Source organism: Meleagris gallopavo, chromosome 19, assembly GCF_905368555.1.
Source record: "Meleagris gallopavo chromosome 19, MGAL_WU_HG_1.1, whole genome shotgun sequence".
NCBI lineage: Eukaryota > Metazoa > Chordata > Aves > Galliformes > Phasianidae > Meleagris > Meleagris gallopavo.
Window position 1 is genome coordinate 750,711 of NC_139422.1, and position 25,784 is coordinate 776,494.

At 50.2% G+C, this 25,784-nt stretch overlaps 3 protein-coding genes across 33 annotated transcripts in view; 1 reads left to right on the top strand and 2 right to left on the bottom strand.

Annotated features, from left to right (window-relative positions):
• EXD3 (exonuclease 3'-5' domain containing 3) overlaps positions 1 to 2,068 on the bottom strand; it is a 245,850-nt gene extending 243,782 nt beyond the window's left edge. For 18 of the 26 annotated variants that reach the window (XR_014887264.1, XM_085239224.1, XM_085239226.1 and 15 more), the window contains exon 1: positions 1,511 to 1,819. Coding sequence is in view for 17 of the 26 variants with exons in the window: in XM_085239224.1 (XP_085095350.1) it covers positions 1,511 to 1,804 (294 nt within the window). In the remaining 9 variants the exon portion in view is untranslated. The other 8 variants (XM_085239235.1, XM_031556120.2, XM_031556117.2 and 5 more) reach the window with 4 other exon arrangements.
• On the top strand, positions 2,052 to 15,860 carry NOXA1 (NADPH oxidase activator 1). Of its 2 annotated transcripts, XM_010720694.4 has the most exons (15): positions 2,068 to 2,354; positions 3,593 to 3,675; positions 5,070 to 5,178; positions 7,338 to 7,472; positions 8,514 to 8,621; positions 9,340 to 9,399; positions 9,930 to 9,967; positions 10,486 to 10,627; positions 11,453 to 11,506; positions 12,394 to 12,466; positions 12,653 to 12,711; positions 13,629 to 13,798; positions 14,399 to 14,504; positions 14,597 to 14,720; positions 14,918 to 15,860. In XM_010720694.4, the coding sequence occupies exons 1-15, from the start codon at positions 2,181 to 2,183 to the stop codon at positions 15,010 to 15,012; spliced, it is 1,530 nt and encodes a 509-aa protein (XP_010718996.2). In that variant the 5' UTR covers positions 2,068 to 2,180; the 3' UTR covers positions 15,013 to 15,860. The 2 variants fall into 2 exon arrangements, with proteins under 2 accessions (XP_085095367.1, XP_010718996.2); XM_085239241.1 differs by lacking the exon at positions 7,338 to 7,472 and having other exon boundaries at positions 2,052 to 2,354.
• On the bottom strand, positions 15,856 to 25,141 carry LOC100546469 (ectonucleoside triphosphate diphosphohydrolase 8). 5 transcript variants are annotated; one of them, XM_010720690.4, is made up of 10 exons: positions 25,006 to 25,141; positions 22,578 to 22,709; positions 22,053 to 22,170; positions 21,106 to 21,256; positions 20,233 to 20,392; positions 19,484 to 19,714; positions 18,117 to 18,380; positions 17,475 to 17,585; positions 17,199 to 17,333; positions 15,856 to 16,623 (listed from the first exon to the last, which is right to left on the bottom strand). In XM_010720690.4, exons 2-10 carry the CDS (start codon positions 22,695 to 22,697, stop codon positions 16,432 to 16,434), a joined length of 1,482 nt encoding a protein of 493 aa, XP_010718992.1. In that variant the 5' UTR covers positions 22,698 to 22,709; positions 25,006 to 25,141; the 3' UTR covers positions 15,856 to 16,431. The 5 variants fall into 5 exon arrangements, with proteins under 5 accessions (XP_010718992.1, XP_019476872.1, XP_085095369.1 ...); XM_019621327.2 differs by lacking the exon at positions 25,006 to 25,141 and adding an exon at positions 23,722 to 24,946; XM_085239243.1 differs by lacking the exon at positions 25,006 to 25,141 and having other exon boundaries at positions 22,578 to 23,697.
• Between the last annotated feature and the right edge of the window lie 643 nt (positions 25,142 to 25,784).

Here is a 25,784-nt window from a genome sequence, read left to right on the forward strand (position 1 = left end):
AATTTCTGATTATTCCTGCTCTATTGTTTGCAATAAACAGTGAGAAAAAAACATGGAAACCAGAGTTACGGCTATTAGTGACACTTGTGCCAAAAAGCTGTCACAGCCATGAGCCTGTTTCCATAGAAAACCACAGGGAACACCAAAACACCCCGTGCTGCCTAAGAGACTTCCAGTATTCATGGAAGCACGGGAAGCGTTTTATTTTTTTAAACAAAACTTCATAATTTCGGAGTGAGTCAACAGATCCTCTAGTTGAGTCCATCACTCAATATATTTTTATAACCTTGGAAGCACTCTTATCCTATCAAAACAATAAATGGGCACAAATGGATCCAAAAGCCCTTCAGAAGAACCTAAGAGATAAAAAGTGTGCCAGCAGGAAGTCCCAGCACGAAAACTGTGCTCTTCTGGAGGTGAAAAGCCCATCTCACGCCTTAGTCAGACTTGACTTGGCTGGAAGTCCCTCCCAGCATGGAGCAGACTGCAGGCTGTGTCATCTCCATGTGGAGGATATACTGAACGAGGGATGCTCTGAACCCACACAGCTCCTCAGCTGCCCAACTCTTACTCTGCTGCGACTCAATTCTAATGATTGAGAACAGTGGAGGAAGAAATCCACTAACTTAAGCTAAATTTCCCCTGCAAGAAAAGCATGCTTCCTCCTTAAAGTGGAGGTTCATACAAAAGCATGACACGTTAAAGCAACCTTAATTTAGAATGAAAACGTTCAGAAACACACACAGAATCCTGCTATTTCTACAGCTTCTTCCTCTTCTGAAGGGGCAGAACAAGCAGTGTAAGCGCAGTCCCAGCAGCTGACTCGCAGATTTCCCCCCAGCCACCTGGGCATCCTTCCCTGAGCTCCCACACTGCAGCCTCCCTTCCACGGCGTTATCTGACTCCAGCTGAAAAGCTCCAGCGAATGGCAACCTTTAACCTCTCCTGGGAACGATTCCTGTAATTAACCTCCACCACTGCTAGGAAATTGTGTCATATTTTAAAGAATCCGCATAGCTTTCACTTTCAGTTACCAGATCTCATTATACTTTTGTTAGAAAGACCTCAAACGTTTAGCTGCCAAACAATTTTCCCATAGGCACGGCTTTACACAAAGGGACTGAAAGCTCTTCTCTCGGACATCCCCAAGCACACCGAGCTCATCAGATCAGCTGCAGGTCTCGTTTTCCAGAAACAGAACATTGTTGTGGCCTCCAGGATTTTCAAACCCCGCTGAAGAGCTGCTATAACTGGAGCTCGTGCTCTAGGAGCCATATCGAGGAGCACACAACCACTCCAACTTGGTCCTCTTTTAGAAGGGAAAAAAAAAACCCAAACCAATCAATTCTTCCCATAACATCCAAGTTCAGATTGTGTCACTGACGCAGCTGAACCCTGCAAGCCACTGTTTGCCAGCTTCCTACTGCATGAACAGAGACACGGCCCTGGTTTGCAGTGAAAATGAACTCACACGACGATCCTCCCCCACTCTGCACCCAGCTCCACTCACCTGGCGCCTACCCGGAAGCGGCAACGCCAGCCTCCCCCCGCGTCCGATGCTCAAACCCTTCCCCGTCGCTGCCGCTCCCGGAACTCCCCGCGCCGGTCCTGCGCGCTGCCGGACCTCCTTCCCGTGAGCACCACGCTCTGTGCCGGCAGGGGGCGCTACAACCCGCAGCAGCGCTGCGAGCCCAGAGGGATGGGGCGGGAGGGATGTATCGTAATGACCGGAACGCGGGGCTGCCGTCCGCCTACCGTATTTACTGTATTTAATGGGAATGACGGTGCGGCAGCGAGAGTGCATCTTTATTTAAATGTTTTAAAAAGCAGCGTTAAGGGCTGTGCTACTCCTGCAGCTGCCCTACCAGGGGCTGCGCACCGCGCTGATTTATTGGTGGCTTTTAGACCTTCCCTTGGTCAAAGCCCGCATCCCCCTGCTCCTGTTGGATTTATGACCTCTTACCTCACCTTTTCCCCCCAAATGTCGCCGGACTCCTGAGTGCCCGCACACCCCACCTAGCAGAGCTCGCATCCGCAGGGCCATGGCGGGGTCCCGCCGCCCGCATCCCGCCCCCTTCAGCCGCCCCGGGCAGGAGGGAGCCGGGCGCAGCACTTCCTCGTTGTCCGCTTCCCGCCCGCCCCGCACACAGGTGAGGCCGTGCGGGAACCGGCTGTGCGCGATGGCGTACCGGGAGCTGCTGAAGCGCTGGCATCAAGCCGTGCTGGCAGCGGACGGCGGGGATTGGGACGCGGCCTTGGACGCGTTCTGCGGCATCGAGGAGCCGCCGGCCAGGATCTGCTTCAACGTGGGCTGCGTGCATCTGCGAGCCGGGCGGCTGCGGGACGCCCTGCGGGTGAGGGCGGCACGGCGCGGGGCGGGGTGGGGTGGGGTGGGGGGCTCGGGCTGCTCTGCTCAACCCGGTGTGTGAGGGAAAAACGCCCCACGCGCTCCTCCAAGACGCCTTTCTCAAACTGGTGGAATCTACCAGTCTTGATGTCCGCCAGAGAGAACAAGTGTGGTGTAAAGTAGGGAGCTCTGCGCGTCCCCAGGCGGTCTGTACGAGCTGCGATTGCCGAGAGGAGCCGCTCTCCCCGAACACCGCGTCTGGTGGGACGTGGGGCGGGCGTGCAAGCGCTGAGAAAAAGCCTCGTCGCAGCTTCCAGCAGCCAGGCGTCTGCACAGCTCACTGTCAGCAGCCCGCCGAGGTGTACGGATACTCCGGAACAGCAGGAGGCAGAATTCAGGCTGTGCTGGAAGGGGCTGGGCAGAGCTGTGTCTCTTACCTGTGAGAGACGGTGCCTGAGAACGGCCCCAGTGAGTGGCACTGGTGGGGATGCAGCTCGGCTGTGCTTCTGTGTAGACCAACAGCTGGGTGATTATTTTGTCTTCTTATAGAACAGCAGAGCAGAGCAAGGAGTGCTGGCTGGGCTGCAGGCCTACCAGACACCCCGGCAAAGGGGCGCAGACACCCCGAGGTCCTGCAGTGCCTTTTCCTCACTGCAGTGCTGTGTGTGGGCAACGTAAGGAAGCCCAGAGGGTCGGGCTTGATTCACTGTCTTCATACTACCACACTGCAGTAAGTGTAGGAATGCCTCCTAGCATTCTCAGGCAGATTTTCAGCAGGGCTGTTCTGTAGGGAAACCACTTTGAGCCATTGGCCACAAGCTGTTACTGGCTTTGCTGATATTCAGCTGGAAACTGGAAGCGGAAATATTGAATTTAAGTGCAGTTTGTGAAGCCCTTAGCTTTCTCTCTTTACACACAGATCACTGTAGGCAGATTCAAACAGCCTGCTGTTAGATCAAGCTCCAGGCAGCAGGGCCTGCAGGTTGCAAAACATTGGTTGGCAGACAGGGCCCATTTGTTGCGTTCAGTCTTTTTTTCCCAAGGAAGGGTAAAATCTTGAAGCTCAGCTCATAGAGAGTCAAAACCTGAAAGAGGACTTGGAGCCATCTCCTGCCCCTCAGCCTGGATCACAGCTCCACATTTCTCGGAGCAGACAAGCCGTTCACAAGCCCAGGAGTGGACATATGCCCAGGCACTGATGGAGGAGTCCTTACTCATCCCCAAGATGTCTGTTTTTCTCCATAGGCATTTGATAAAACAGTTACAAAGGACAACTCCCTCGCTGTCGGCTACTTTCAGAGGGGGTTTGTTTGCCTGCAGTTGGAAATGTAAGTGATATTCTTTCCTGCTCATTCTTTTCTTTTCTGCTTATAGGACAACTTTATCCCTAAAACTTGATCCTCCATTAATTTTAAGCATTTTATAAGGTCTGGTTTGGCCTTATAAACCATGTTACAGGTCAGCAAGTCTCATCTTCCATTTACAGAGGAGAACTGAGAAGATGCAAGCTGTGAACCTTCAGAACCCCAGCAGTGGCTGATATGTAGCATTATCGACCTGTACATATAGGGAAAGAAGCTGCTCCTGTATGCAGGGCTGATGGAGGGTTATGTTGCCATTCAGTTTTTCACGGGAAGTGAAAAACTTATAGTTGCACTGTCTCATGTGTCTTCATATGTTACATGCAACTCTGGCCTTCCCAAGCCCACAGTCTGCCCTGCTGTCTGATCCTCTGCTGACTGGTTGCTGTGAGCTTTATCTTGCTCACTGATTTAACAGTAGAATTGCTTCACAATCATCATGGGATTGTTCCCCGTTTCTGGGGTTAAACCTCAGTGACATCCTGCTCACGGAGGTGTGTGGAAGACTTCACAGGTCTCTTCTGACTTTCAGTCACTCTTTCCTGTTATTTTTCCCATTTTTTCCCGGTGATAAATTCTCAGAACTACTATCTTTACCTTTGGAAATGAGATGAGTGAGCAGTTACATGCTCTGTGCCACCACCAGCAGAGCCATGCTCATGGATGGTTGTGCCTTGGCCAGGGCTGGAGCTGTTCCCCTCTGCCTCTTGATGCGGTGACCATTGCACAGCCCTTCCTAAACCCTTCATTCCTCAGCCTGCGATCTCAGTAGAACCTGTTTTGATTCAGTTGACAGTGGTGTAAATTCAGACTAACCCTCTGCTTTAGGAGTTTCTCCAAATTTCTACTAGTGTTGCGGTTGGACTTGGAGGTCTTTTCCAACCCGAGCAATCCTATGATTCTATGAACAGTGCTCTGTTCGTATATGCTCACCATCAGCAGGGGTTTCCCAGCCCTTGCTTCTTCTCTGAGATGTTGCCAGGGCAGAACTGCCAGCAACAAGCTGGGTAAGGAGCTGACAGCATTTGTAAAGCTTTGTCCTGTAACAAAGCTTCAACAACAATTTTCTTGTTCTCAGAAATGCAATTGGATCAAATTGTATCAAAGCCTATCTTTTATCCCAAGTAGTAAAGCAGTGCAGATAATCCTGGAGGAGAGAGTCACCAGATTCGTCTTGTAATAACTACAAGGGTAGGACAGAGAATTTTCTGTGGTCTCAAGATGACACACATCTCTGGTGCAGCTCTCCTCATGCAGGCTGTTAGGCAGAGTGCATGTTTTTGCTAGTTTACTCTTGAACTCTGTAATTAGAGAGTTTAGCTTTTTTAGTCTCAGTTCCACCTGTCATTTCTGCACTGCAGGTATGAAGAAGCTCTCTCTGACTACCATCTGGCCTTCAGTCACCTAAGAAAAAATCCCTTCATTGATTACAAGCAGCTGGGGCTGAGGCACATTCTCTATGCATGGGAGGTAAGGGTCGTTCTGACTCCCTTGTCTTTCCCCTTTGTTGGGTCATTCATCAGGTTTTCAGCAGCAGGCGTGAGTAACCCAAAAGCTTTTCAAGACCCTATGTTAGGACAGTAGAAAAAATGCTTTCACTTCTATGATTAAGTACCTTTAAAAGCACTCATAAAAGCAATATCATCTCTGAAGAGTTTTAACAAATTACTCTAAGATGTGAAATTGTTTGAAGCAGATCCCCATGAATTTTTTTTTTAAGTTTGCTTGTAGTAATACATACACAAATTTTATCAACTCTTCAGCTTTAAAAGTTGAAATAGATTGGATTATAGATAGGAACTAAATTTGTACAGAATAAAGATTTTTTTGAAAGTTTTGTTCACAAAAGCCATTTTTCCAACTGTAGCAACTGGTCTCAATGTTGTCTCTGTGTCTAACCTTACTGGGCTGCAAGCAGCACACTGCTTCTGTAACTCTCTGTGCTGCAGCTCTTAGGCTGTTCCACAGAATCAACCTGCTGCCTGCCATTAAAGAAAGCCTGAGTCAGAACTGGCTGTAAGTAGTTTCACGTTTAGTTTGTAAAGGACTCATAAAAGCTGTGCATGCCTTACTGGGAAGGCTCTTTTTGCATTCCCAAATCCACGTACACAGACCAAGAAGCAGATACAGGAACAAATATTTGAACCCTTACTTCCGCGAGAGCAAGGAGTCATTGTGCAACTCAAATCAAGCATGCCTTGGAACTTGTCATTCAGCCTTCTTTAATTTACATCACGTTGTACCTGGCAGGAAGGAGTTATCCTTGGCATCTGTGATACTTCCCAAGCTTTATTGTTTTTAACAGTTTCAGTGCCACAGTACTGCTTTATTTGAGCTCAAATGCACTTGGAAACAAAGGCTTCCTTTAAAATGCACAGGGCTACAGGAGTGCCCAATTCATCTGGAGGAAGATGGCACTGGTTGTGTGATGGATATCTAGTCCCTCTCTCCTATGCTCTAGGTGCTGCCAGGCTGTGTGCTCTCACTGTTCTGACACTGGATTCAGGATCTGCGCCCTGATTCATTTCTGTCTCACTCCTACAGCTACCTGCAGCTTGTTTTTCGAATTACACAAACAAAACCCTCCAACAGAGCTGTGCCATCAGCTTTCCGCATGAGTGGCCTCTCATGGGCTGCATCTGATCCTCTCAAGAGAGAGATTTTGGTGTATGGTCTGGAAATCCAGGCATTTTTTGCCTCTGGTGGAGCTGGTACTCCTGAGCTGAATTGAGGCTGCTGTCTTTCACAGGAGGAGTATCTCTGCAGTTCCAATAGATGTTCAGCACGATCATTGCTCCTTGAAAGACCAATATTCAATTATGATGTAGGAATAAAGGAAAAGCACCCTACTGCCTGTACCTCAGTTCCAAGTACTGCTCACATCCAAATATCAAAAAGCAATTTGCAAACTGATAACCATATCACGTAAGATGGTAAGGTATTTGAATGAGTCTGTTAGACCACACTTCTGCCTTGTTGGACAGCAGCTTTTCCATACTCTGATGCCCAATGGAGAGTGGAAAAGAACTCTCTTCCTCTTACTTAAGCATATAGACTGAGGCTTCCTGATGCCCAGTCTGTAGTTCTCTCACACTGCCTCTTCAAAGACTGTATTTACGTGCTGGGTAGCAAGCTACAGCTGCAACCTGCACCTTCAGAGCCCATGCAAAGGGCAGTAATTTCAGTTACGTTATTCCAAAGTGAAAGAGAATGAGAATAATTCTGTGCACCAAAAAAAGATTACCTAGTTTCATATAGAAAGATACCCATACAGTTTGCCTTACTAGCCTTTTAGACACAGGAAGAATAAGATAAAAACCTGTTTGGTAACACAGTCTTCGTCTGTTCTTCCCCATGCCTGTCCATGCTTTGAACAGAGCTGGCAGTGCCAGCTGAAAGCACAGCTTTGATCTCTTTCCACTCTGATTATGAAGTTTTCTCAGCTGTGCTCCTCACAGTGCCTTTCCTGGGATCACGGGGAGCAGGCTCTTGCTGCTGCCATTTTTGTGGCGGTTCAGTGCCAGGTCTCTCTTGCCTGGCTGAGCCCAGTTGGTAGCACTGGGTGCCTGTTCAGCTGCTGCCCTCGGAGCAGCAGGAAGACAGCTCTGCTCCTTCCTTGCTGGCCTCAGGTGCTGTACAGCACTGCTGCCACGCAGTGCCGGCTGCAGCAGTGGCAGGAGGCCAAAGAGACCCTAGAGAAGGCCGTCGTGTGGAGACCTGAAGGAAGATCAGCAGCGCTGGCCCTGGCCCTTGAGCGAGTGCAGGTAGGACTGCCTCTGTGGGTCCCTGGGAAAGTGCTTTGGGCTCAAACTGGGGAACCCAAGATAAGAATATGCAGTGTTTTATGTCTTTGGCTTTCCCTGTCTGCCCCACCGGTTTCGTCCCTGATGACACTCTAAGCAATTTCTGTGTGATGCTTTACCAAGCTTCAGCTAACCTCTGTCATTTCAGGAGCTTTATAGCATAGAAACACCAGAGCTGGGAATTATGGGCTAAGCTTGCACGTTGAAGTCAGTACTTTCTAGACCCTGCTGTTCAGGCGCTCAGTTGTATTCATACTGCACTGTGAAACAAATTGCCTCATGGAGAATTTAAATGCAGAGTTGGAGAGTATCACTTTTCACAAAGCTGGCAGACTTCTTTGAATCCCTTTGGCGTTGGTGACAATTGGTAGCAGCTCAGACATTAACAACAATCATGTTTAGAGCTTAAGTAAAGTGCAAGCGTGTTTATGGAGATGATTCTACATAATAGTTTCCTGTTAAGACTCTTTTACGATCAGGAACGACTTCCAGGTATCTGATTTACTTTCCCTGGAGGGTTCATTATTTTGTTGCCTCCATACTTCCTTGTTTTGTTTGTCTCCTTTCTAAAGAGTTATCACTTTATTAATCTAATCATCCCATCTAGCATTGTGTTTGTGCTTTACATTAGAATATGATTTATGTTCACTATTTAGATGCTTCTCAACTGTTGCAGACAGACCAAACAAAATATCTGAAACCAACTAGAGAAATTTAGAGACTTGTTTAACAGACTTTATTCCACTGCCCTCCCTTCCTACCCCTCCTATGCTGACAGTCAGCCTTTGACTCAATACTAGGCAGTGGCTGCTGGGCTTCTCTTTTTCATGTGCTTGTTAAAACTTAGTGACCTTTATCAAGTTCACGGCTTTATTTTTTGCCCCGATGTCTTCCTGGAGCTGATCTCTCTCACACAGAGAAGCTAGATTTGCTTTTCACTGCTGCTGTGATTCATTTAATATTAACTGATGGCTTTTCCTTTATCTTCTTCCCACGCTCTAGAATCATCTATTTTTAGAGCCTATGCAGGTTCCCCTCGGGGAATTTTTCAGACCACGGAAGAAGGAAGTTGAACAGCTGGATTCAAAAGATTTCCTGGGTAAACCCAAGGTAACAGGCATGTGATGATTAAGATAAACAGCAAACGGATTAACACCCCACCTTCTGACATCTGCAGAGAGTATTACTGCTGCCCACTCCTCCACTCACTGCTCTGGTGGAGACCCAGTGGCAGGACTCTCAGTCAAGGCATCTGGGACACACAACCCAAAATCTGTTAGAAGTGACACCTTATCTATCAAAAATGCACATTGCTGCTAAAATCCTTCCCAACCTTGGTCACTTCAAACTGGAAAAAAAACCACCAACCACAACTGAGCAGGTGCTTACAAATCCCTGTGGCTATCATTTTGCTGACAACAACATTTTCAAAGGAGCACATTCCTCCTATCTGTTACTGCATTCCCAATGGGACAAACATGCGCTTTGGAAAAAATGCTTTGCCACGTACTTTAATGCAAACCAACAGAGAATTCTTCCAAACCCTTCCATGACCAGCGCAGTCAGCAGAAGTGCCACAGGCCAGATTGCTTCTGCATGAACAAAGGAAAGGGAAAATAATCCACTCATACTTTTGAAGGGCTTTGTAAAGATGGAAAATACATGGACAAAAACTATTGAAGCTGCGTTTTTTACTAAATACATTGCTCTGCTTTAAACCTGACCACTCAGGATGTCAGAAGGAAGTGAGTCTGAGTGAAAGTCTCCCAGGCAATCTGAACATCTCTTCATCCAGCCTAGATTAAGTCGTTATTTTTTCCTCCCACAGGTGATCTCATCCATCATTCCCAATGATGAGTACATTGGCTTTGAACCTCTCAGGCCACAGGTGAGCAGGACGTTGCTGTGAAAAATGGAGTGGAGCTCCCATGTAGGGCCTCAGATCCTAGCACCATCGGTGTAGGAGCATATTAATGGAAAAACAGTGCTGTTTCTGTCCCTGAAGACCAGATCAGAGCCAGCTGGAGTGCTTTGATGTTGACTGGGAAGGACTTGGCAGAATGAGTCTCCAACCCTCAGATGATGCATTTTTGTCTCTTCACTGTGTCCAAAGAGCAGTGGAGATTTCACTGCACTCAACACACGTTTGTAAATTTGTTTTGTTAAGTTTGTCAGCACAGGCATAGCTGGTTTGCAGTTGTGTGTCTTGGAGTCAGTGGTTTGGAGAGCGAGAAGTGGCAGGTTCATTCTGGCAAGGTGTGGAACAGCAGACTTCTCTCTGGCTATTGTGGTGTGACAAACAGGGATTACAGAAAGTACCGTATGTGAAGCTCCCTCCTATTCATGGGGACAGTAAATAAGGTGGTTATGTTGCTGTGTAACATACTGTTATAAATATGTACTGTTGTCCTCCCACAGAAACAGGGCTTTTATGAACCCAGTGCTGATGCTGTGAGGTATGTGTTCAGTTCTACCCTGGTCTAACTCTTCTCTCACTATTTCTGTTCAAAAAATCATGTTTTGTTTTCCTGTGTCTCTGTCTGAGGACTCTTTGTGATTCACCCCCACCTGTCCCCAAGGGTGGAATGAATGCTGAATACATAAAGACTTGTGTGGCTGCAAGAAACACTGCACCTGGCAAGAGTGTGGCAGTTCAGTAGCAGCTCTTGTACAGAGATAACGGGACAGTTTGCAGGAATTGATTCAGTGATCGTGGAATATAGGCAAAGATCATATTCTGGCTGGGAAATGAGGGCAGAGAGAGGCTGTAGGATCTGCCCGGGTCAGTGGCAGAGGGTGCTCAGCAGTCCAGATCTGGTTGTCAGTTCAAAATTCCCAAGTATTCACTAACTGGTTCCAAAAACATGAAAATCAACTGTTCTGGTGATAATGTAACAACAGAAATTCAAAGTTGAATTCAGCCACTGCTTCGATCTGGAAGATGTTTATCATTATTCTCATTCTTTCTTTCCAGAGACCATGAATCGGGCTACTATCGAGTTTTGTCCCATTATTACCCTGAGGGCGTGGAGAAGTTGGCAGTGAAAGCCAGCAGCCTGGTCTTTGTGCTGGCAAGAGGAGCAGATGGCTGGGCTACAGCCATACATGATGGGCAGGTAAAGAAAACAGATGGGGTTTCCAGCAGAGACCACAGTCCTGCCTGCAAACAGGAGCTCAATGCAGCCCTCTGAGTGTGTCCTCTGAGGCCCCCTGTAGCACCAAAGAGCTGAATTCAGGAGCTCATTTCTGCAGAGCTCTGCTAACTGCAGATGTGATGTCTCTGCCTCTTGGCTCTCCCCAGCTTCTCCTGTTCACCTCTGTAGCTCCACAGGAGTTTCCTTTTCTTCAGGCAGTAATGTTTCATGACAGTCAAACCATTCAACATGGCCTAAAGCACAGACCTGGAGCTGCAGAAGGATCTGAATGCGCTTGTTTAGTCAGTAAAGTGTCAGATGAATATCAAAGAAAAGAGGAATTAAATGTTGCACACACTGGGAAAAAAAAACAAAAATTAAGCGTAATTATTCACAATGATCAGTTGAAATGAATAGCTCTGTAGGAGAGATTGTTGGAAGGCAAAGAACACTGCTGGGCTGGTACCCCTCAACATTGTTGCTTCTGTCCCTAAACATCTCTGAGGAGCAGGGTGTTGGGCCTGGTGGGTATTTGGTCTGTCACTTCACAGCCACTCGATTACTGAAACTGCTTTTGGCAGAAAACGATGCAAAAGGACTGCTGGATGTTTTTCAGCAATTTCTGGGAACAGACCTTTTTTTAATGCTGCCCGTCGCTGGACCTGCCATGGGCACGTTTGTATTGCAATCAAGTGATGCTCTGTAAGGCACAAGCATGTAACTGGGGTTACCAGAAGATGGAGCTGGGTAGGCTGGAGCTCCCACAGCAGCAGCTCCTGTCTCAATGATTTGCTTTTTGTCCCACAGAAGCTGCACATACCAACCTCTATCCTGGAGCCTGCCTCAAAGATGGATAAGTGGGTGAGCTAACAGCCCTGCAACCCAGGGGAAGAAGAAGTGACTGAGAAATACATGTTCAGAACTTTTGTTTGTAAGACTGTCATGGGATAGAATGGTAGCGTGAGGCAAGCACAGCATTTGAGCTCAGACATCTTGAGCAAGGACTGCATGCTCTTGAACAACAGAAGGGTTAAGAGCAGGAAAAATGCTTATTAGTTTCTGTGCATCAGATCTCTGTATGGCAAAGTGTAGATGCATGCCCAGGCCTCAGTGTCTCACATCACGGGCTAATCTAGGTGTTGTTATCTCTTATTTACTGGGGCTGATGGAGCACACAAACATGAGTAGCTGCCACAGCTCTCATGACCAACTGTCACGTTGTTGTCACAATAATCGTGAGGGCAGGCAGCATGTAATTGGCCAGCCTGCTCCCTACAGCCATCAGACAGCACAGAAATGGGTGAGGAGTGTTCATATGTTCTAGTTCACCAGCACAGAGCAGGGAAATCTGCAGTGGGACAGAAATATTCCAGACAGATGCAATTTTTTTCCTGGAGGCCATGTGCCTGAGCCTTCAATCCTCGCCTCTGGCTCGGGGAAATCTTTCTTCATCTCCCATCTCCTCCATAGTCATCTCCACACATGATCCCAATCCTTCTCCAATCTGAACCCAATGCTGCAAAGTGTTATACAGGCACTTGTTCCCCACAAGAGATTTTTGTTTTAATTCTGTTATGATTCTTTTCCTCCATATGAATCCCTGGCCATAACACTCACTTGGGCACTTGATTCATGAAACTGGTCTGCCTGGGAAAATCTATGATCTGTTGCAGCCTCTGACCTGAACACTGACCTTGCCCACTCTCCATGTCTTCTGCTCACCCCTTTCTTACGCTGTTCTGTTGCAGAAGATCAGTGATGGGATTCCTCTCCCTCCTGCCCAGGTGCCTCCCAGCCGGCTCCATGTGAAGCAGACACCAGGTACTCTTGTGGGCCAAGGGCCTCTGTGGGTGTTTTGCGAAGCTGCTGTGCCCGGAGGGGCTTTAGGGTGCATGGGGAGGTTGCTGCCCTCTGAAGCAGTGGCTGCCTGTGTGCTGGTGGGTTGCAGAAGTGCTGTGTGGGGCCTCTGCTGACGGCAGGTGCTGTTTTTGTGTTCTCATTCTGCAGAATCTCCCGGGGAAGAAAATGTTTCTGCAAATGATTCTGGATCCCAAGTGGATTTTGAAGTAAGGTGTTTAACAAACTGAAGCTGCCACTGCCTTAGGAAATGAAGGATATAAAAAGCGCAAGGGGTCAGATTATGGCCAGGTGCTTCCAAATTCCTGAGCTGCCCCAAAATCACTGGAAAAAAAACCTCTTCCGTTGCCCATTTTTCCTTTCCACAGAGAGCCTGTGGGGCCTTTCCTCCTTCGCTCCTGATTTCATGACTTCTACAGCTTTGTGAGGCAGCCCCAAAGTTGAGGTTTCCCAGGTCAGAGCCCTTTTGCCATCCTCCTGGAGCCAAAAGCCCCAGGCACAACAGTGCCCAGTTTGCAGCCATTTTGCCTTTGAACTCCCTGCTATCCCTTGTCCCTTCCTCCCGTGTAACATTTTCTGTCTTTGTCAGTCTGCTGCTGATGATAATTCAAACATCCATAGTAGCTTTCTTCTGGGATAATGCCATCCAGTGCAGCTCCACGTCATTGCCAGCCGATGTGTGGTGGAGCTGGAACTGTTTTTGTGTCCGCTTGGGGTCAGCACCTCTCTAGCAGTGCCGGGGGCAGATCAGCTCTTATCCCTTTGTCTTCGCTGCCCGTGTTTGCAGGGATTTGGGGGTCTGGTTTTGGAGCTGTACTTCTGACGGACCTACTTCCAGCAGGACCTGGCTGCACCTCCCCAGATATGTCGAGGACTTGGGGCTCGGCTCAGACAGGTTTACATTTAGAGGTTGTTTTTATCTGAGCCAGAAACAGGCTTCCTGGGTCATGGCAGGAACATTTGGTCCTAGGCTTTGACCCCACGTTTTCCCTCTTAAAACTCAAATCCTCATTTTGATGTTTCACTGTCACTACGGCAGCACCGAAGCAAGATCCTGCGTCTGCCAGCTCTCGTCATAAGAGCTCCCTGAATAACCAGGCCGTCTGTGTTGCCACATCTCTCACAGGTCCCACTCACCCACAGAGATGCTTCATCCAGCTCGGACAGACCAGCTGTGCTGCGGGTGCTTTGTGAGTGCACGGTGGTGCTGAGGGCAGGCGAGGTGCCCTCCGTGCCGGCGCTGCGGGCGCTGCTCCGGGAGCGTTTTGGCCAGCAGGCAGAGCGTGGGAGGCTGAGGTATGGTGTCCTTCAGCACCCTGTCCTTGCAGTGTTTGGCAGCAGTGACTTCCCTGAGGACACAGGCATCTGTCTGACTGCGTCCGGTCCCTGAAGCCAAAGCAGTCTGGTAGATGGGGAACAGCGTGTGATCCACAGGTTTTGGAGACCTGGAGGATCTTTCCAAGGAAACTGTGCCATTGTCGAGAAAAAAGGGAACAGAAGGAAAAACTCTGTACAGATGCAGCTGCAGTGTATTGAATTTTCTTATGCCCAGCCTTAAAGACACACTGGAATCAATGCAGAGCAATCTGAGAGTCCAGTGTTAGCTAATCCTGGGGTGGATATCCCTGACCGTGACATCCCTGGGGACTCACAGTTGGTACAGATATAAGAGATTCCGACCTACCCCTCAAGTGTCTGAGGAGGCAAGACCCTCCCCAGCAGTGCCGTTTGTGCCCACTGAGCATGCAAGGTGGCCCCTTGTCATTGCACAAGGTGACAAGCTTGGAGCTCGTTTACAAGGAGAGCTTTGCAGACTGAAGATTGTAGAGGGCTAGATTTGATCATCTAAATGTCTTTAGATCATATGATTTGAGTCACGTTAATGAACCCTTACAGCTACAGGCATTTGGATGGTAAAGAACTAGGTGCAGTTTCAGGAGAGGAAGATCTAGGGAAGATGTGGCAGCAGCTGACAGATGGCAGGATCACACTCTGCTGCCAGGTACGTGGGCTGTGACAAGCATCTCTGCTATGCTGGGCTCTAATCTCATCTCTGCTTTTCCTTGCAACCTTCATGCTGATTTTCTGCTGTAGGACTCGGACTCCCACTCAGGCAGACCCATCCTCTACCGGATGCTGGCTCAGCACTCATACCCTGCACAGGGACCAGGAGACCTGGAGTTCAGCAAGGGGGATGTGCTGGATATTCTCTCTGAAGGTAGCTCTCCAGTCCTATCTACAGGCTCTCTGACAGAGTCTGATGTAAAGTGTGACAGAGGAGTGGATGGCTTTTCCAGTGCTGTTGCAAGTTTGTGACAACAGGAAGTGCAGACCAGAGTTAACTTTGAGCCACAAAAGCTCAATAACCTTGCTCCTATGAGCCAGAGCTTATCTTGATTCTTTTTGTTTTCTCAGTGAACAAGGACTGGCTTGAAGGACACTGCAATGGCAAGACTGGCATCTTCCCTAAATGCTTTGCAACCCAGACCAGTTGTGCTGCCTTCTCATAGGAAACAGGAGCCTTCTGCCTGACCACATGAGGAGCCCGCTGCCATCAGTCCCATCTGCCAGGGGTAGGAGACACCAGTACCAGCTCATCTGGACACAGCTGGCCCAGACAGGAGCTCTGCTCAACCTGAACAGATGTCCTACACTGACAGATTCCCATGAAGTCTGTTCCAGCAGTCACTTGGCAGCATTTCCTGCAGCCTGTTCCCAGACCTGACATTTTTACCTCTGTGGTTCCACTGCCAAAGGTGTTCCTGTATAGGGCAGAGAGAAGGGAGGGGTCTGTGTTTGGCTACAGGAGATGTCCACGTGCTAGACCTCACAAACTCACACTGCAGGATGCGAAAAGGTTCCTCTGGGCAGGGGAGTTTACCCCCTCTCCATGACGGTTAGGACCATTGTATCATCTTCACACAGTGAATAACCTGTGGATCTGAAAGAGCCAAAGAGCTCTGATCCTTTCTCAGCCCAGATGCCTTTGGTTCTTTTCTCAACCCCTAAGCAGTCCTGCCTGGATTTTCCTGCTTCTTGCTGTGTGGACAGGGGTCCTGCAGCAAAGAGAGGCAGCTGTGGAGACACCCCTGCTCACACCAGCCTGGGGCTCTGGCAGAGGCTTGGAGGGTCTGTGCAGAGGGCAGGCTGGGCACTGCAGTGCTGACCTGGTGGCTGGAGCTGGAAGGACTGAGAGGACTGTCTGGTTCCTGCAGCTGAGCTGTGCTGGGCTCTGCTGATGTAGATAAAACACTCAAGTGCCTGAAGCTGGAGCCTGCTATGGATTTAGTGTCTGACAAAGCTGGAGTATATAACTTGAATATGAAATAAACACTGAGCAGAGTTGGCAGCTCTTAAATCAAGTTCCAATTGTATTTTTTTGCTGAGATATGCCAGTAAATATCTTAAAGACAGCTGACAGTCTGTCCTTGGAAAGATATTCTACCAAGTACTACAAAAATCTTGCATATCTTATACAAGACAGGATACAGAAAATGTCAGTCCTCTCCTCAGAGCGTAGGTGGCCACCGCTGCTCTCCAGCACTCATTGCCTTCCACAGCTGCAGCTGGGAGAGCCAACCCAGCAGGAGTGGAAGTGCCAAGGGACGGAAGCTCTGCTAGGCTGGTTAGCGACCTTTGTATTTGAAAAACAAAAAGGGTTTTATTTCTAGCTTGAATTTATATGGCCGCCACATCTCAGTTTGGCCTTTGTCAGCCAGATCTAAGAGGTTTCTGGCATCATTTCCTCGTTGAGATTTGTAGGGAGCTCAAGATGCCTTTGATGTCTTCACAGAGGTGGTTCAAGAAGACTTCATGAGCAGTGGAGGTGGGGCTTAATGCCTTCTTCCCTCTCTTGCTTCCACCTTTTCTTGCACCACTCTCCCTGCCTGGTTTAGAAGGCAGGGTGCCCCTAGGCTTGATACCTGGAGCTACTTGGATTTCCAGAAACACTGGAGGAGAATTGCCACCAGGCCTGTAACTATAGCCAGCACAATGAAGGAGATGGCTCCTGCCCACAGACTGGGCTGCTGACCCTTGACGTGTTCCAGAGCCTCCGTGGGGATCATGTTGGTGAGGTTCAGCATGAAGCCCAGCGTCCAGCCAATATCTGTGTTTCCTGCCTGAGGTGACAGAACACAGGAGATCATCAGAAAGTGCCTCCGTGGGGCAGCAGTGGCTTTAGTGCAAGGGACTGTGGCAAACCTGGTCCTACCAGTGCCAGTTACACAGACAGCTTTGCTTTCCCCTTTCCCAAGGGCTTAAAGGGCAGCTGCTGTTGTGCAGATGTGCCTCTGTGACCTGTGTTTTCTTCCCCTTAAAATCCTTGAAATACACTCTGGTTCATGTGAATGTGAATTCTACACAGCATTAGCGATCAAAGTGGCTGAATCTTGCTCTGCACTTCTCTCACCCCCTTAAAATTAGCTGATGTTTCCATCAGAGAACATAAGAGCTGGGGTCAGTGGTTTGGGGGCAGGCAGGACTGAAGCTGTACTGGGATCCCCAGTAGACAGACACGAGGCAAGGACACATTTCTAGCGCAGGAGATTCCAGGGATGGTGCTCCTGAATCACAGAATTGTTGGGATTGTAGAGATCATCCAGCCCCCCTGCAAAGCATTTTGTCCTTGGGCCAGGGCAAGGACGTGGCCACAGCTGCCTGCCTGTTCCCTCTGCCCCACGAGGATTTTTTTTACCTTCTGGCTGAAGTGGATGTTGCTCCACGTCTGCTCATCAAACTTATAGCCATCGACCAGCAGTGTCAAGATGTAAAGTCCCGCCACGCAGTATGTGTGTAGGTGCTCCTTATTGTCTGGGAAGGTCTCCACCAGCTTCAGAGTCATCGAGGGACACAATATAATGAGGGATTCATCCTTCCCTGGCCCAGAGAACAGCAGAGCATGTGCTTTCTGGGCAGGGATTTGGGAGACTACAGGCAGAGGGCTTCTTAATGCCCTTTACAAGGCTCTCACCTTGGACCAGTTCTTGTTGCAGAAGTCCCAGACTGTGGCATTGACATGGCTTAGAGACTGCTGGCTGGTCAGGTTCAGGAAGGAGAAGGTGTAGTAGAACCCAGCAAAGGCCTGGGGAAGAAGGGGTGATAGTAAAAACTACATCTCCCTCCTCACCCAAAGGAAGACCTCTTCCCACAGCACCTCTGGGCTTGGGGTCAGCACTGCCATCCCTGCCTCAGACAAGTGGAGTACCAGATGAAGAGCATCTCACTGCAACCCCTTGGGACAGATCTTAGAGTAAAGCCTGACCCAACAGACCCTCTGCCTGGGGACAGATTTCCATGTGATCTCTGTGGTTCTGCATCCACCTGACAGTCTACAACACTTGGAGGCCATGGACAAACCTTTGGGTTTCTGTTTGCATTCGGGAGCCTGGCCAGCTCAGGCTTGTTCCTTATGAACAAAATCTTCCCATTTCCCTCAGGGGGAGCTGGGACATTGCAGAAGGCAGAATCCACCTTCCAGCTTAGGGGCAGAGGTTTGCAGATGAGACCAGCTTTGAAGTCCCCTCTTTTGCCTCCCCCTCTCACAACAAGTAGGGAAGACTTCCACCCTCCATCCCCACACCCACACCAGCACCACACAGCCGAGGCTCCTTACAAAGAACTGTCCCCGCACAGGAGGCTGATAGACCCCATCGAACCCACACGTCCTGTTGGCCCCACAGGTGAAGTTGAAGAGCTTCAGGATGGCGGTGCGGCACGCCGCTGGGTTCCCTGTCCCTGTTACTGTGAGGATCTGTGCAGGGCTGAGCATGCTTGGAATGGGGACGCAGGGACTGTCGTAGAGCTCTGCTATGGTGATGTTCTCCTGGTATCCGTTGGGGTAGCAGGGGTGTGATACGTGCTGGGCATATAGGCTGTCCTGTTGAGAGAGAGGGAGCCATTACCAGAGCTTAATATGGGATGCCAGTGAGACCCTACCCCACAGCTCAGCCTGTGCTTACACCCTCCCTGAAAGCAGGATCTAGATCCCAGGAGGATTTGAGCAGAAGCAGAATCCAATCCTTGTATGACTTTAACATGCTGATGCATTTTGTTAGTCCTGCCACTGCTGCTGAGCAGGGCTGGGGTGGTGGTGCCACTGTAAGGTGCCTGTAAGGCTGGAATCTCGCTGCCATGGTCACTGCCTCTCTGTCTGTGTGGAGAAGCTGTTGTTTTTGGTACCTGGTTTGTCCCCACCACATCTTGCAGGTTCTAACCCAGAAAGGACTGACGGTGCATTCTATCTGCACACTCCTCAACTACCTCCATCTCCCGCGGCATTGGGCATCTCACCTCCCCATATGAGCTGAGATGGGAAAATTTCTGGCTGTTGGTGGAGGAGTGTGCAGGAGAGGGTGTCTGGAATCCTCACTTTGAGAAAAAATCAAAGGGGCAGGTGCATATAGCTCCCATTAACAGCTATAATCTCTGCACTGAGCTGTGTGCAGTCTCAGCTCCCCACCCAATCTGCTCTCTTAGGTAGGGGCACGCAGTTTGGACATTTCTAACCCTGGCCAGGAGGTGCCAGATCATGTCTTTGGCTGACTGCACTTCATGTCCTCTGCTAACTGAATGCTGCATCTGCTGTCCAGGGAAGAACCCGATGGGCTTTTAAATCGCTTCAGATACAATGAAGCTGATACCTGGAAACCATCCAGGCAAGGAAAGACTTTATGTGGGTATCTGTGAGAACAGGGAAGAATATAGAGATACATCTGGACTTGGGAAATGATGGAAGATGCTGTTATATGACAAAATCTGGGGAGCTGAGAGCCCCGCAGGGAACCACCACTACTTTCCACTCAAACGATAACATTTTTTAGTCTAGTACATAAAATAAAAGCCTTTCTCAGGTTCTTGAATTTGTGAAACTTCCCAGTTCCCTACCACTTTTTCTACATACATGTTCACATTTTCTGGAAGACATTTTTCATGGCAATGGGAAATGGTTGAGCAGATTCTACTGCCCAGTGGCTGCGATACCTGATGGAGAGCTGCCATCAGCCTCTTCAAGGCCTGCGTCTGCCCATAGCACAGGTAGCTGTGGGTGTAGAGTGAGAAGTTGGTGCCGTACAGCCTGAAGAGGACAGACGTGTTTTTGTCTTCAATGGTGACTCCAGGCTGGAAGGTTATTTGTGTTGAGGCTCCTCCAAGATCCAGAGCTCCCAGGACCTCAGTGTTTTGTGGATGTTCCCATTCTCCTGCGAAGGAAATCTGGCCCCATAAGGCAGTCAGTGTTTGTCTGTCCCTTCCCTAAAGGTTCTGTGATCTCAAATGCCCCTGGGAGACCTTCCACATCATGTGTCCCTGTTTAACCCCTTGCTGCCCACATCCTCCTCAACCCACATAGATCTCCGTATAGTGCCCTTTTGAGCCCTTGGCTGCTGCACATCAGCTTGGATCCAGGGACTTTGAGGAGGAAAAGTGTAATGTTGTTCTGGACTCTGATACTGCTGCATCCCTGTGACACCAAAATCAACCCATATTTAAAAGGAAAGCACAGGACCAGGATGAGCTGGACACAGAGATCCTCCTGCTCTTGACTCCCCTAATCACACCTGTAGAGTCAAAGGTGCATTTCAACCACATGCTACCTTTGTGTGGATGACTACCACTCTAAAATGACATTTCACTCCCCTGTGGGAATGAAGAAATCTGGTCTTTACTCAGACAGGAAGATACACACACGATGCATAGCCCCGGCCCCCCATGCCCTCTCCTCTGGCCTGCACCTTGATAAGTGTCTCCAGCAGGTAGTTGACAGTGATCCAGCCAAAGGCACCCTCCTCATTCCCAGAGAGGATCTGAGCTCCACGGAAGTCCACAGGGTACTCACGAATGGCCTTGCTGACCTCAGCGAAGACCTGCTCAGCTTTTGTGCTGTTCTGCTCCCTGCAGAAGCAGATAAATCCCATGTGGTGGAGGATGCAATTGCAGGGGAGCTTTCAGAGCAGGCTAACAGTAAAAGGCTGTGACCTGCAAAGGAGTGGGACTACACAGTGATAACATATACCTCATCCATCCATTGCTTTTAATCATATAAAGAGATTATAAAAAAAGATGGAGAAAGATGTTTTATAGAACCTGTAGTGACAGGATAAGGGACAAGGGTTTTAAACCTTCTCAAGTTTAAAGGAGAGATTTAGATTGGATAAAAGGAAATTTTTCACAATTAGAGTAGCGAGGCACTGTGTCAGGCTGCCCAGAAGTGTGGATGCCCCATCCCTGGAAGTGTTCATGATCAGGCTGGATGAGTCCCTGGGCAGTCTGATCTGGTGAGAGGTATCTGTGCCTATGGCAGGGGGTTGGAAATGGATAGGCTTTAAGGTTGCTTCCAACCCAAGACATTCTATGAATTCAAGTCTAGCAAAGGAGGTTATTCCTCCTCCAAGGTACTGCCAGGCAGGCACCAGTGCAGGCCGTGGGGTTTCCCCATGGAGCAGTGAGCTGCCATAGCAGCAACATATTGGTCAACCCCAGCGGGCTACAGAAATGGATGCTCAGCCCATTGCTACAGTCTGCCTGAGCAGCACCCCCTCTGCCCCTGATCCCAGCCCCACACCCCTTCTAAGATGCTGAAATGTGTGGTGGGGCAGTGGCCGTACCTCAGCAGCCGCATGCCCGCTGTGGCCCCCAGGTAGGTGGGTGTCTGCTGCTGCTGCTCTGCAGGGATGATTGTCATGGCCTTGGCCAGGCAGGGCTTCAGACTGGCACCAGCTCCAGCGGGATCATCTGCATAGCTGGAGATGCCAGATCCTGCAACAGAGCACCTTGTGATGCCCAGGAGGAGCAGAACAGGATAACAGGAGACACGTCCACCCTAAAAGCCAGGAAGACCCCGCAGGTTTTCCCCATGTACCAAGACCAATCATGCCCTTCCAAGGGCATCCCCAGAAGGGCACTGCTCAGAGCTGGCTTGCCTGGAGGTGGCACATGCATGCTGCAGGAGCAGACAGTGAGCTCCTGCTCTCCAAGGAGTGGGGAGCTGCTGTGACGCTGAGTGTGTGGTTTATCCCAGTTTCCCAGCAGTCAGTTGACAAATAGCATGGTTAGCATGGTTCCTTACTTCCCTGGCAAAGGGGGATTCCCTCATTTGTCCTTTGGAGAGGACGTGTGGAGCTGATACACACACAGAGGTGCTCTCCATGCAGCTCAGCACAAACAGGCTTTTATTTTTATAGGCTGGTGCCAGATCTGAGCTCCCAGCGTGGTCCTGCACTGGGTGGAGACAGCCAATATCACTATTTACCTTCCCTCCGAGCTCTGAAGTCCAGCTCCTCCACCAGCCCAAGTGCCCTTTCTCTTACCTTTGCCCTTCACCAGACCTTTGCTTTGGAGCACAGTTAACCAGTAACTGACACATTACAGCTGCAGAGCCTTGATTTGATCAGGGCAGGCTCTACAATCTCCGACCCCTTGCCCAGGCACTCTGCCCTAGGTCAGTGGCCTTCGTCAGTCCCATTTAACCGACTGCCCAGAACAGCCTCCAGCCTGCTGTCCCTGGGCTGAGCAGAGGGCGGGGAGAGGGACAGACACGTCCCAGCACTCTCACCATTCACAATGCAGGACTCCACCTGGGAGACGACGCCCGTGCCGTTCTCCTTGTCTGCGGGCCACTGGTAGACGTAGAGAGCCGTGTGCGTGGAGCCGGCGTCGAACACCAGGCCGTACTGCGGAGAGAGGCCGATGGCATGCAGGGTGCCAGGGGGGCAAAGCAGATGTAGCTGGCTGCAGAGCTAGGAGAGCTCCAGGTGAGCAGGCAGAGCTCCCAGTGGGCAGGGAGTGGCTCACATGACAAAGCCAAGAGTGTCACCGGAGCAGGGAAAGCGTGACACCGCAGTCACCAGCTGTACTGAGGCCAAGGCTCTTTGTGAGCTCTTTAGTGGGGAAGTTCCCTTGGTTCTCTGCAGTGAAAAGGCTGTATGTGCTGTAAGCAAGAAAACTGTGACAGAGCCACTTGACGTGCCAGCCTGCACGGCAGTTTGTTCCCCTGCCTAAAGCTGGGGAAAATCTCAGAATAGAGCTTAGACAACACCCAAGTGAGAGAAGGTAGCTGTGCTTCTGCCAAAGGCTTTACCTTAGTGCCAGGAGGCAGAAACACATCCTTCACATTTACAGCACTCAGTATGAGGGCAATGATGCTGAAGACACAGGTGGCTGACAGGAGACCTGCGATGACCTTGGCTTTGTACGCCATTCCTCTTCCAACCTGCAAAAACACCCCAACCCCAGCTTAGTGCTCCTGTATTTGCAAGGCAGATTTGAAATGCAAATCTCATAGATGGGGATGGGACCTGTCAAGATGGAACTTCTCCCATGTCTGAAAAAAGGGCTTTAAACCATTCTTGGAATCACAGTCACAGGATTCCAGTATGGCTGAGGTTGGAAGAGACCCTTGGGTCCATCTGGTCCAACCCCTGCTAAAGCAGGGACACCCAGAGCAGGGCCATGTCCTAGCAGGCTCCCACTGGGGTTGACATCTTTGGAGTTCAGAGCTGCATCCCCCTGGCACCCACATTCTGCCATTATACCCTGCACTACCTCACACAATCCATCCCACAGACTTGTGACCAGCAGGTCACACAGAATCACAGGACAGTACAGGTTGAAAGGACCTCAAAAGACAGTCAAGTCCAACTTCTCATAGCAAGCCTAAATAAGACTATCTAGCCAACCCCATCTTGAAAACCTCCAGTAATAGGGAATTAAAACATCTGTTGCCCAACAGTATCAGACTACCCTAGGTCTTTTTCCAAACAGTGGAACAGCATCTCCATCCATGTGTCTCCTGCCTGGTCCAGCTCTGATCACCTGGCCAGAGCTCAGCTCCAGCATCATCATCCTAAGACATCAGCAAAAAATTGCGATGGAGAAGTGAAACCCAAGGGCCTGGTTCTCTACAGCCCCACAGTACAGGGCAGCTGACACATCCTCATGCTCAGCACTCCATGTCTGCTCCAGATGTGCTTTTCTACACAAAGTTCTCCCTCCTCTTCCTGCATCACCATGCTCTGTACTACCATAGTGTGACTGCAGGCAGTAAGCCTGACCTCGTACAGCCCAGCCTGCACAGACTGGGCTGCAGCTGAGCAGCAGATGCCCCGAAAGCTCTGGAAACAGCCTAGAGAAATGATTCTAAACCAGCTGCCGCCATGGGGTGCACCCTGGGGAGCTCACTGAGCTGTGCAGTTCTCCTAGGAACACATAGAAAATACCCTTACCTTGTAGCCAGGCCAGGTCAGCAGTTTAATAGGAAAGGAAGACCTTTGGCAAAGCCACAAAAGACGGCGATTCCTGTTTCAGTCAGTATCTCCAGTGATAAATAAGGGTGACCAGTGCCCTGTAGGACATACTATGTATAATGGATAATGTTCTTTTCTGTTCCACGTCATGGGACATGGGATGTGGGATAGGAAACCTTTATCAGACCTTATCCTATCGCCAAGAGCCCTGCCCTGTACGGTAATGAAGGGCAGAAGATATCATAAACAAGGTGATGAACTCCTCTATTGTGCCATCTCCAGTCCTATTAGCCCTGCTGGTTTGCACAGATGTAACCATCCAGCTGAGAAGTGCTTCCCCTGCTCCTGGTTTAACAGCAAAGGAAAAGGTCCCAATACCAGCACACATCTTAGAAAATTATGCCCCAGGCAGCATGTGATAAATGCACCACGTGTGAAACCACCTTCACCTGTCCTCGGTAAGGCCAAATTTCTATCTTATCTCAGCAGCAGGCAACAACTGCAGGCAGCACTGAGTCTGCAGGGACAGGGGAGGAGAGCGGAGTATGGGGAAGGAGCACAACAAGCAGAAAACAAAGAGGGAGGGGTGTGAGAAGCCGATGGATCTGCCCAGAATTTCTGTGGCACTTCAGGCTGGTTCATGCTACTGTGCCTGGCACAGCGCCCTTGTACAGCAGGGTTGGGGCACAAGCAGAAGGGATAGAAGGGTGGTGATGTCTTCAGAGCTACAGTCAAGCCATGCTGCTGTATGGCTCCATAAGGAGCAATGCCCAGAGGTTTCAGCGTGCAAAAAGCTTGCAGCTGTGCATGCTGCTTGAGCTGCTCCTGCCCTGGTTGGTATGTGACCAGACACAGCAAAGTGCTGACAGCTGCTGACAGCCCCTTGCAGAGTCCATTGAGAGGAAGGAGAGGAGCCTTGAATTTCAGGCTCATGGGCACTGCTGGCCATAAACTGTGTGTTGCTTGGGAAGATGTGTTGCTGTGCACATGTGGGATTTGGGGTCAAAAGGGCCCTTAACGTTATAAGGAAGGAGGGAATGTGCAAGCTAGGAGTATCCTTGCCAGGCAGAGCAGTGCCCAACCTCCCACCCTGCCACCAACACGAGGTCCAGCAGTGCCCTCCGCATCCCCTGCATCCACTGAAGGCACCTGAGCCACGAACCACGGCACCCTCTCACCCGCCTCCCACCTCACCCCTGCATCAATCTCCCCACAGCCAAGCCTCGCCGAGGTCGCCTATTGCCGTCCCCTGCCCATGCTCACCTGTGCTGCTGCCAGTGGGGCCAGCTGCTGCTCACCTCGGTGTCAGCGCGTACCTGGAGTGCGGGCGCTGAGCCTGGGACAAAGGGCTGCCCAGGAGTCCCCTGCACGGCCCTCCCCTTGGCCCCAAACCAGCAACTTCCCCTGCAGGCAGCAGGGCCGGGGCTGGAATAGAGCCCGTTTAACCACCTCGGTGCTGGTGGACAGGCTGTGCCCTGGGATCCTCGCTTTTGTGGGCTGTTTGGAGGTGCCTGGCAGTGCTCTCCTTGATGCTGACGGTATCCGTGCCTCGAGGGAGCTGGTGAGTGGGTTGGCATCGGGACAAAGCCTGAGATCTGGGAGAAGGATTGTAGTCCACAGATCTCCCAGTCCCACATCTGCTGCAGGGCAAGGCATGGCCGAGCCTGTCACCTGCACCCCAGCTGCCACCTTCTGCTCTGCTATTCTTCTGCTGCAAGCAGGGCCAGGCTGGCAGAGTTGCCCAGGGCAGGAATAGGAGAGACCTGGCAGGTGGGGACCCGTCCTCACGGACATCTCAGCGGGAAACACATCCCCAGTGCCAGAGAGCTGCCACTACAGCCGGGACCCCATCTGTCCCCATGGGGCTCCATCCCACGATTAGGGCTCCATCCCAGCCACACGGCTGTCCCCACAGATTTGGGCTGACTCCCACAGCCAGCGTCCCTCTCTCCTCTCGGTGAGGTCCCCGTCCGTCCCCACAGCCACAGTTCCGTTCCCAGACTGGAGGGTCCCTCTATCCCACGACGAGGGCTCTGCACCCA